Below are 11,252 nucleotides of genomic sequence, written 5' to 3'. Positions count from 1 at the left end.
TGGGTGTTACCCCTGGGTGACACGGCAGCATGGGTTGGGCTACCAAGTGGTGTGAACGCAGTGGCGATAGGAACACCTGACACCTCTATGAGTGTTTTAATGTAAATATGAGAAAGAACGTTACTATTCCTGCGAATTACCAACTGTTTGTCAGTCTAGAGTTGTTAGTAACTCCCTCACACTAGAAAAAAAAGTCTGGAAAAACAAGGTACAGTTACACACAGGTGAGTGGGAACCGATCAGGGTGGCCAAAGATCACCATCAGCTACACAGGAGGACTTAAGAAGTTTAAGAAGATTGCAGGCTCTCCTCTCTCTTGAGCTGCAGTGTCCCTGCTAAAAGTACAGTAAGGAATATTTGATGCATTTCTACTGTGTAATGCTGAACAAATGCACATTTAGACAATAAAGAACACCTTGTCTTTTTCCATTTACACTTCCAAATACAAGAGATTTGCTTGCTGAGCTTTTGTACATGAAGACCAGAGCTCACTGTGAGTTCTCTTTCTTGTATATTGTAGACGTGAAACCTGTACCTCATACAGTTTCCATGATTCTGCTTATCACTTGGTCAACAAACGGGAGAGGAGATAAGTTCCTATTATTCGCTTATCATCACCCTGGCTCACTTTTGCTTAAACACACACACACTTACACACACGGAGTCATGCAGTAGTCAAACATGACTGGACTGGAAAATGTGATTTTGTAATGTTTGCAATGTTTGTCAGTTGCTGTGAAGTGTCTGTGATGTTTTAGTATCTGTTTGTCTTTAGTGTAAGTCTGTAAAACAGCTTATCAGGAGATAGGTGGTTAGAGCTTAACACAATCGCAACAGTGAAGCAATTATTACAGCTCATGTGTGATGTAAAATATGATTAACAGGGTTGTGGATCACCCCCAGTGACTACAACTACCAGCTTCTGCTTAATATTATTCATCGAACAGAAACTGACCAACTGCTTTACCTGGTTTAACACAGTCTTAATGCAGTTCTAAACATACATATATAGGCAGTCCCTCTGAAAACATTTATTTTTCCCAATTCAGAGTACAAATCAACCAATCAAACAAAAACAGTCCCACTTAATGAAGCAGATATTCTGTGGAATAACTGTCCAAGTGTGAGAACTAATGAAAAATACAAAACCTGACTGTTTTGGAAAGGGGGGAGGGGACAAGTCTATAACTTCAGCATGTTGGTCCTATGTTATGCATGTCCACTGTATTTAAACTGAAACGATTTTTCTTACAAAAGAGTAACAAATTAGCATCATCACCACCCTCCCCCTTCTCTAAATACTTTTTTTACTCTATTTACATGGAATAAGGAGTAATACAGGGACTTTTATAGTTTTTTTTTAATCAATCCATGATTGAAATATCTGCGCTGACACTTTAATATTTAAATGTGGTCATCTAAGCCTGAGTCTCTAAACGACCTCTTCTTCTTTCTGTGCGCAAACTTTCCCCCTCCTGCCCATGCGTCTTTATGTGTATCCAGTCTGTCACACACTGGAGCTGGGTGAAGCGTACGAGTCCATGCCGCTCTTGGTCATCCCTCCAGGAAAGAGGATATATGCCACCTGGGGTTGTAAACTAGCTGCAGACCAGGCGCCACAGTTACACGGCATCATGTATCCCGGGCCGGAAGGCGATGGGTGAGTGTGGGTGTGCTGTGCGGGGCAGGGCAGACCCCCAAACCCTCCAGTCTGGTATCCAAAGGTGTGCGCGCTGTAGGGCACGGCGCCTGCGGTCAGAGAGTGCGGTATCTCCGCCATCCGCTGGACAGCTCCGGTGCTGAAATGTGCCACCGGCTCCAGGAGAGAGAATGAGGAAGCAGCGGAGGCGGGAGCCAGGAGAGCTCTGGCTTTATCCCCGGGGACGAGAAAAGAGTCGATGGAAAATCCTTTCAAGTGTTCCGCTGCGTCCCCGAGTAAAGACGGCAGCGGGAAAACGAACCGGTCCCTCTTCAGGAGACTCTTAGGTTTGCGCCGGGGTCTGTACTTGTAATCCGGGTGCTCCTTCATGTGCTGAGCCCGCAGTCTCTTGGCCTCGTCGATGTAGGGACGCTTCTCAGAGTCAGAGAGCATTTTCCACTCCGCTCCGAGTCTCTTGCTGATTTCAGAGTTGTGCATCTTCGGGTTTTCCCGGGCCATCTTCCTCCTCTGACCTCTGGACCAAACCATGAAGGCGTTCATAGGTCTCTTGATGTGATCTAAAGGTTTTGCCATCGCAGGGACAGACGCATTAATTAAAACACCTACTGACCGCACTTTAAATTCACCTACTCCTTCAAAAAGCTCATGTTTCTCTAGTGAGTAAAATGGAAAAGTGCGAAGAACTCTCGGGAATAGCCAGAGAAATATTTTAAGCTAACACTAAGTCCAAATTGACTGAAGCGTTTACACAAAGTGGAGCTGAAAACTACATAAAGCCAAAAGCCTGGGCGTATGAATGGAACCAAGAGGAAGCTTGTTATGGAAGATGCTGGGCATGTCATCCTCCTCATCATCACACCACTGTCACGGCGAGCCAAGCCAATGGGAATGAGAGAGCGCACTGTAATCCTCTCACAAAAAAACTGACTGTAAAGGCCTACAACATTTGAGGGGCACCCCCTCTTCTCGCTCTCCAACAGTTTTTAGTCTCTTCAAATCTCAACTGAGAGAAGCAGGGATGAAAACCAGCGAAGAAGCTGGACTGCAGAAAACTAGAAGCTAAAAGGATTTGTATGAGGGGGTTGAAAGGTGCGGCTGCTTGTGGCCCTGAATGCCTCATTTGCACAATAATAATCCTCATTTCAAAGGAAGTCAGCTACCCTTATCCTATTTTTATTTTATTTTATTTTATTTTATTTTATTTTATTTTATTTTATTTTATTTTATTTTATTTTATTTTATTTTATTTTGACAGGTTTTCTGAAACTGTGCCACAGTTAGCACCACAGTTGTTCTTGGCCGAGCATCCATGTAAATTCTGTGAAATGGCTACAGTGTTTTCTTTTTCTACTCTCAGTTCTGTTCTAAATTTTGTGCTGTCCATTCAAAGTATTCTTGCATACCTCTTTTGTTAATCCACGTTGAACCAGCTCCTATTGTTTTTAAATGCATGGTGGAAAAAACACAGTGTCTAAAACCAATGTAATCAGCCCAAAAAATCCAACTGCAACTAGTTAATTCCCCTCAAACTGCAAAAACTTCCAGATTCCCCTCCAACACGGATGACACTGCTCTTGAAATATGGCCCTGCGTTAAACTAAATTAAATGGGAATGCCTGCAGGTCTTGGCTGGTGGGCCAAACCCCAACAAGCCCTTGCATAATAAGCTGACACCTTTAAAACGCTTCCACTGGCTTTAGTGAGGAAGTACTAGTACATTTCCAAACAGGTGATGAATAGCCTGAGATGACTCGAGAAAAATAAGTGCTATTTCATTAGTATGCCTTAAAGATTTTCCCATATTCAGCTTGGCTGACTGTCTTTAGAAAGAAACTTGTCAGCAAGGGTCTTTGCCTCAAAATCTTACTTTTGCATGCCATGGTTGTAAAACTGACAATGATTCAGACCTCAGTCCGATCTTAACAAAACACTCCCAAACTCTCACCCTCCCTTTTTCCTGCAGTTTTCCCACTTTGCGATGCCACCCACCGTGGCCCGATCTCTGTTCTCTCCAAACTCGCTTCCACATGTGCCGCAAAATCAGTTTTTACTCTTACTTTTTACATCGCTCATTTGAATTCTGTCCAATGACACAATGCAGGTTTATTATATATCAATATGTGCGTGAGTGGCTCACCCCTCCCTCCTTCGTACTCTGTGGGATCAATATTAATCAGAGCTGTAATTCACAGGTCCTGGGTGACTCCATTGATTGTTACAGGTTTTATCATTAATACCTTATCTGATCAAATGTATGCTTCAGCTTTCTCATCTGTTATTGAAATGACATTGTTAGAAACTGAGCAGCAACTTAACTATGAATTATATGTAGTTTATGTGCATATAATTTATTATTGCCTAATATAAAAGGTAACACTAATGGTTTAATGTATAGAATACATGTACTGTAGAGGCTCAACATATAACAGGGTTTCCAGGCCCAAAAATGACTTCTGCAAAACGGATTATACCCACGACAGAAGCAGGATGTGTTTGTCTGTGAGCAGACCTGCGGTGGTCAGCTGAAGCTCAGGGTTTAGGTTTCAGTTGCAGCGATGAATTCAGATATCAGGGTACCAGCTAGAAGGGGGGGCTTTATTTCATTTACCTCCCACAATCACAGGCACCGCAGGCATCTTCAAAGGCAAAATAAATGGACATAAAAGATCCGGTAGGGCACAATGCGTCAGTGGTGGAGATGATAAGACGTTTTCGGGGAGTGTTTTTTTCCCCTGTGGGTTCCCTCGCAGCAGACGGGCTGGAGGGATAAAGTGATTGGCAGCAGGGGTCAGACAGCTGATCTGTCTCCTCATAGCTGTGCTGTTATCTCCCGTGCGGTAGGTTCAGACGGGCCTCGCACGCAGGAGGCACCCGCTGCCACACAGAGACAATTATTGCTTCTGCAGAGGGACCATGTTTTAGAGAGTTTGCCACTGTTTGAGAACAACAACGTGCAAGGTAGACTGCACAAAGGGCAGCGCGGGGAAACTATCTTTGTCACTGGTATATGTCTTTTTTCTTTATCCTGCAGAAAGCTCTCTCTGTTGTTTTAGTTGGGGGGGAAATAAAAATAAATAAAAGAAAAATGTGTATTGTGTCTGTGTTTGGAGTGACTTCTAAGAAAGGGCAGTGTTTCAACTCTGGAGAGATGATGGGGGGGAAATGGGTAATAAGAAAAACTGCCAGCAGCACAAAATGGCTGTCGTAATCCGGTTATCCCCAAGGCTCTAAAGATACCGGTCCTCTCCTTAGGAGTCTATCTTTTCTTCTTATGTCAAAACTGTCCTCTATGCACTCAGGTGGATTAAGGAGTCACACTGTAGAAAGAAATTGACAGGTACAAAAAGACCTGGGGGTGAAAAGGAAATGAAAGACGACATGGAGAGGCAGGCCAGGCACTCGAGCCGGGGAGTGTGCTGGCGTCTGACAAGAAAAGAATCCATCAAGTCAACTTAATGTTGAGGGAAGAGCAGTTTCCTGCTTATTTACCACATTAATTGATTGCATATTTATTGGCAGAGCTGATTAGTAATCACATAAGTCTTTAATCTTATGAAATAGCTTTTTAAAAAGATGAAACACTCATGGGTTTGACAGGTATATTGTTCACTGATGTTCCAGCATAGTTTGTGTTGGGCTTAATAGAAGCTCCTCCAGGCTGTCCCTAAGAGAAGATTACATCCCGGATAGGTCACGTCACGGTGCATTGTTAAAATAAAGGCCCCACTTCGAATTCACTGTTTTAACTGGGAGTCAGTTGGCTAAAATCAGCCTGTTTTAATTGTTTAATCATGGTTCAGAGGAACCTTCTTACAGTCATTGTTGGGATGTTCTGGTGATTTTTCCTTTGGGGAAAAGGGTTTATTGGAAAATTGCATGAATGGCTTTAAAATCCTTACTACAATCTGCCCAACCTTGTCTGCTGGGAGGTGGATCAAAGCTGCTGTAAAGGCTTATTAATAGGAGAGTTTGGGCTGCTCTGACAAGGCTTGGAACTACAGCACGGCCTGATTTTACTGACTGGGTAAAGCTCGTGACGTGTAAACAACGGCTCCTTTTGAGCTCATGAGAGCAAATGAAAAGTTGAGCTGGGGATCATTTTCTTAATGATATGAAAGGTAGTTACAGGAGCCTAAAATATGAAGGGAGAAACATTGTTACTTGAATTTATCCATCATCCCCTCCAATCAGCCAATCAGACGGCAGCCCCTCGATGCATTTAGGCATGTAGACATTGTCAAGATGACCTGGTAAAGTTCAAACTGAGTATCAGAATGTGGAAGAAAGGTGATTTAAATCTCAATCTCTGCCATGACATTCAGATGGTAGTGTCATAATTTGGTGTAAACAACATGAATGCATGGAGTATCAACAGCTCAGGCTGGTGGTGGTGTAATGGTGCGGGGAATGTTTTCTTGGCACATTTTGGCTTCCTGTAGTACAAACAGAGTATTGTTAAAACGCCACAGCCTACCTAAGTATTGCTGTTGACCATGTCCATTCTTTTATGACCACTGTGTAACCATTTTCTGATGGCTCCTTCTATCAGTGCACCATGTCACAAAGTTCAAATCATCTCAGTCTGGCTTCTTGAACAAGACAGCGAGTTCACTGCACTTAAATGTCCTCCACAGTCACCACATCTCCTTTGGGGTTTGGTAGAAAAGGAGATTAATGTCATGGATGTGCAGTCCAGCCTAGTACTAGTGTAGCCAGTAAAGTGACTAGTACATGCATTTGGGCAGATGTATGTTTTTCAGGACTCTCAGCCCAAATCCACAAATGAATTAAATAGATTAAGCTGTGTGAACTCCCCACCCCCGACCTAATTACTTAAATAGTTTGAGTTTCAGTGACATTTCTACCCTTTCTCTCTCTCTTTTTTTTTTTTTTTTTTTTTTTTTTTTGCTGATGAACAATTTTAATCGATTTTTTGTCAGTTAATGTTGTAGCTTTCTAAGTGCATGCACCAGGGAAGTACCATTGTTCTCTGTTTGTTGAATTGATTTACAGGTCAGTTCCTCAGCCTGTGATTTTTTTTAAAAATACATTAATGTAATGAAAGCTGAGACACCATAAGTGCAGTGGGTTGCTGGGTTAATGTGTATCATTGTGTCAGTATAGATGGGTCTGTCTAATGTAATGTTATGTTCACTGTAAACAGATAAGAAGACATCTTAAAGTGATTTACCAATGCTGTTAATACTAATGCAGCCTAAAGAGTTTATGCATGAGAAGTAATGAGCAATGGTGTCATTTCAGTAGTGGAAATAATTATTTCTGCCTAACATGGTGGAATTACAGCACTCCACTTTGATGTAATAACTATTTCAAAACCAAAATAAATCTTGGATCAATATCTTAATATTTATGAACATCTACCACAGATATTCTACTTTATGCCCAAGATACAGTAATCGTGGCATCAAATGGATTCAGACTGCAAAACAAATCAAATAAACCTGTCATGAACTTTTCTCTTTTCTATAGACCAAACAATGAATAAACTCAAAAATACATTAGCAGTTTAATTGATGGTCAAAATGAAATTCTTGGTTGTACGCCAGTATAAAAATGGGGAAAGTTTGCATAATAAATCAAAATGCTGAGCTTGTAATCTCAGTCATCACTTCTATCAACGAACAAACTCAGCAGAGAAGAGTGGGAAAATTACTGATTTATTGACAAAAAAGTCCCCTGTTTACTTATTTATTTTTAAGGTCTCAGTGAAGGGTCGAAGAAGCAGATAAAGATCATCATATGGAGAAACTGCTCGGGTGCTTTACCACACTGATCTGCCGTGCTTTGCTGCACATCAGTGTGCGTGATCTGAGTGTGCACTGATGGTGTTTGAGAAAAGGTAAGCTGAGTTTATCTAAGGTTCTGTTTTTTTTTCTGCTGGTGAATTTGTTTCCATCTGATGATGTGGAAAGCTCTGACGCGCTCAGACTTAAAAATTTGTCATTTCAGCTGCAAATAAATACACTGAAATCCCGAAACATTCAAGTCTAACAAGAGTTTCTGACACTTCTGAGTGGCCCATTAGGAAACGTTTCAGCGGGAAAATCCCCAAGATTTTCAGTGCTCCAGGGAGGATTTCACTAAATCTTGTGCTTATTCTCATGATACTTAGGAAAAGTAAAGCGGTTTTAATAGCTTTCCCCTGACACATTGATGGTAGAATATGCTTTGGCTCTGTGGCAGATAGCTTCAATCCGAGGTCGACGGAGAGGGGGGTGGGGGATTGGCTCGTGTCTGCCTGCCAGTACGCTCTCATAAGGCCCCATCTAAACCAAATTAATACACTTCCTCCAACATCTGAGGATAAACCTGAAGGCCACATTACTGTGGCAGCTCCTATCAGCCAGCTTGTAATACAACCGAGTCAGCAGTCAATGAGATACATTTGCAACCAGGCATTTGTCAGCGACTCAGTGCCATGGAGGCAAGAGATTTAAAATGTCCTCCAGTAAATTAAGTGCTGCTTGAAAAGTGAAAGGTGCCGGCTAAGCAGGCAGCTGCTTACTTTAAATAACACTCTGGTTAAAGGGCTGTGGCGACGGTGGAGAGAGGAGAGGAGTGCTTGCCTGGGTTAATATTGTTGACAGAAAATGTTAAACATCTGTAAAATATCTACATATCTGCTACTGTAAATGTGACCAAAAACCAGTGAAGAATTTGTTTCCCTGTTTGTCTCAGATTCTGCTATGAAGTTTGTTTTCCACTGAAAAAACATGATGCTGAGAAAAGAGAAGTTGTGGCTCTTTACATGGATCTCTCTTGTTTGCAATCTCTCACAGGAACTTTTATTCTTATCCAAAGCAGAACTTTAGCTTTTTGCCATGTTGTCGAGTCGAGGAAACAAGCACATGCAATATATTTTTTTAAAAACTTCATAAGACGCCTCATCTTATGAAGCCAATACATATGACAGACTGAGCTGCCACTAAGGAGCTTATAGAAATAATGGAAATAGTGTAGTTTCTGTAGCGATGATGTGAGTGCTGTTACAGAAAGGGAAACAGGCTGGTATTTCCCAAGATGTCTTCTGGACTCAGCCTAAGCAGAGGAGTGGCTTTCTTGGATTACATTAAAACGGGGAGAGCAGAGGTGTTGGCAAGATGTAAGGTTTGATAAGCTACTACTGGCTGAAGACAGAAAGACAGCCTTCAATCCACATGAATGTTTTCGAAACTACCTTTATTTATTTATTTATTTTAACCAGGAAGGCATTTAAAATATGTTTTATCTAAATTTGGTTCAAATGTGTATTCATGACATTAAATTTTCTAAATGATGTTTGAGAAATGTTTTCAAAAACAGTATTCGGCACACCTACCTGCAGTACTCGCAGTAATCCACAAGAGATCAGTATATCGCTGAGTGATAGGAGACTCAGGAACGTACACACACATAGCCCAAGTCTTTTGAGAAAAAGCCTTATTACTAATATCAGTTACTTTAGAACATTATTAAAAACCAAAAGTTAAACGTAATACACGTCTGTAAGAAACTGTGGAATGGTGCGTCAAAAATAATTGTGATTTACGGCACAAAAACAGTGGGCTCGTCCGGGATTTGAACCCGGGACCTCTCGCACCCAAAGCGAGAATCATACCCCTAGACCAACGAGCCGCATGTGAAAGACGGAAGAAGTATAATTTATAAACTTGAAACTTGGTTTTTACCAAACGTTCTATAAATTCACTATCTAGCATATAACATGTAACCTTTGCTTAACATTCATGTAAGAACTAGTTCCTGTTAGGTAACGTTACTTTAGCTCGGTGACCCACAAGCATTTGATGTCCAGCTACCAAAGTCATAATTAATTGGATTTGACACATCATTGATTAGGTATGACTTAATTGAACTTCATTATGGAAGCCATCAGTGCATTTTTATTCTACATTTAACATGAACTGGTGTAGCTGTAGCTGTGTGCTGGAATGGGCAATATGACTTTGACATGATCCTGGACATTTGCAGAAATGTGCAATTAGAGCTATCACATCATTTTCATCAAATCATGATCTCTCTTTTTTCTTTTTCTCAAAGGTTCCATAAATGAGATGTAATATTGAGTCATCCATTAAAGATATCAGTGTGTAACTGCATCAGGCTGTAAAATTCTGTCAAAAAAATGTAACAAATCCCCATTTGTAAGCAGGATATGCAGGATATGATTCTCGCATATTTCATGATAGCCTTACATGTGCTGCAAAGACTTTATGTTGTGACTAGTGAGAAGCCGCCTTTTAAAGCAAACTGACACAAGATAATCAGCGATGTTTTCCTCTTGAACCTATGATCGGTGTGCTTCACTGTTTATAGGTGTCATGGTCCGGGTGAGTACGGGGTTTTTCCACTCCGCTGGGCTCCACCTTCAGGCAGAGACTCCAATCAGCTTCCACACCTTGTTCCAATCAAGTCACCAGCATATAAGACCAGCATTCACAACAGACCTCTGGCAGATCTTCTGCTAACCCATGTTAGTGCTAGGCCGCCAAGCCCTTGTGTGAACCCTTAACTACTGCTTTTCTCCTCACCGTGTTTTCTTTGTCACAGGACCCACCTGGCAGTCGCGATTCCCAACCTAGACTACTTACATCTCCGCCTGGACGCTGGTTCTGTCATCTGGTTGCTTCCTTTCCATCGTCGGACTACACCTGCCTGCCTCCCTGCCAAGCCCCTCACTCCAAGCATATCCTGGATCCTCTCTGGACACTCCTCACCCGGAACCCCCTGGACACCCCCTCCTCGCATGACACTTTAAACCTGCAACGCTGACTGCGCACCTCCATCCAAGCCGCTGCCCCCTTTTCCCATTTCCCCGGATCCATCCGTGAAATCTAGCACTCAGAGTTTCATGTTCACAGTTTTGCCTCACAGTTCTCTGTTCATAGCTTCCATAGTTCATAGCATTCATAGTTTATAGCATTCTTAGTTTCCTGCTCTGTAAGTCCACTAGGCTCTGTAATTAAAGCACTGTGTTCACGTCCGTTTTGCCTCCCTCTGTGTCTGCATTTGAGTCCACACCCACAGCCTGGCCCTCTCGGCCGTAACAATAGGAACAGTTTAGGAATCATCGGTATAGAAATGTGACCCTTCCCCCTGAGATATGTCTTCCCCCTGAGAGTGCACCCAGGCTTTACCCAAACACCCAAAGTGCTATCAGATCCTCTCAGCCTGTAACCGTAGATAGAGAAGTTAGACAACTCAGATAGATAAATAATAATAATAATAATGGATTGGATTTATATAGCGCTTTTCAAGGCACCCAAAGCGCTTTACAATGCCACTATTCATTCACTCTCGCATTCACACACTGGTGGAGGCAGCTACAGTTGTAGCCACAGCTGCAGACTGACAGAAGCGAGGCTGCCATATCGCGCCATCGGCCCCTCTGGCCAACACCAGTAGGCGGTAGGGTAAAGTGTCTTGCCCAAGGACACAACGACCAGGACAGAGAGCCCGGGGATTGAACCGGTGACCTTCCGGTTACAGATACACTTCCCAACCCCCTGAGCCATGGTCGCCCCAAATCAGACAACAGTTAGTTATGTGAAAGCCATTTTGTTCAGAAGAAAAA

At 42.3% G+C, this 11,252-nt stretch overlaps 1 protein-coding gene and 1 non-coding gene across 2 annotated transcripts; both read right to left on the bottom strand.

Moving 5' to 3' along the window:
• Positions 1-1,016: 1,016 nt before the first annotated feature.
• LOC146367365 (transcription factor Sox-14-like) lies at positions 1,017-2,473 on the bottom strand. Its single transcript, XM_084913466.1, has one exon. It carries the CDS (start codon positions 2,231-2,233, stop codon positions 1,508-1,510), a length of 726 nt encoding a protein of 241 aa, XP_084769592.1. The 5' UTR covers positions 2,234-2,473; the 3' UTR covers positions 1,017-1,507.
• Positions 2,474-9,223: 6,750 nt separating this feature from the next.
• Positions 9,224-9,295, bottom strand: trnap-ugg (transfer RNA proline (anticodon UGG)). Its single transcript has one exon. It is a non-coding gene; the product is annotated as a tRNA-Pro (tRNA).
• Positions 9,296-11,252: the final 1,957 nt, after the last annotated feature.

This window comes from Perissodus microlepis, chromosome 18 (assembly GCF_051167445.1).
Source record: "Perissodus microlepis isolate ML-2025 ecotype Zambia chromosome 18, ASM5116744v1, whole genome shotgun sequence".
NCBI lineage: Eukaryota > Metazoa > Chordata > Actinopteri > Cichliformes > Cichlidae > Perissodus > Perissodus microlepis.
The sequence above is the reverse complement of the archived record's forward strand: the minus strand, read 5'-3'. Positions and strand labels throughout refer to the sequence as shown.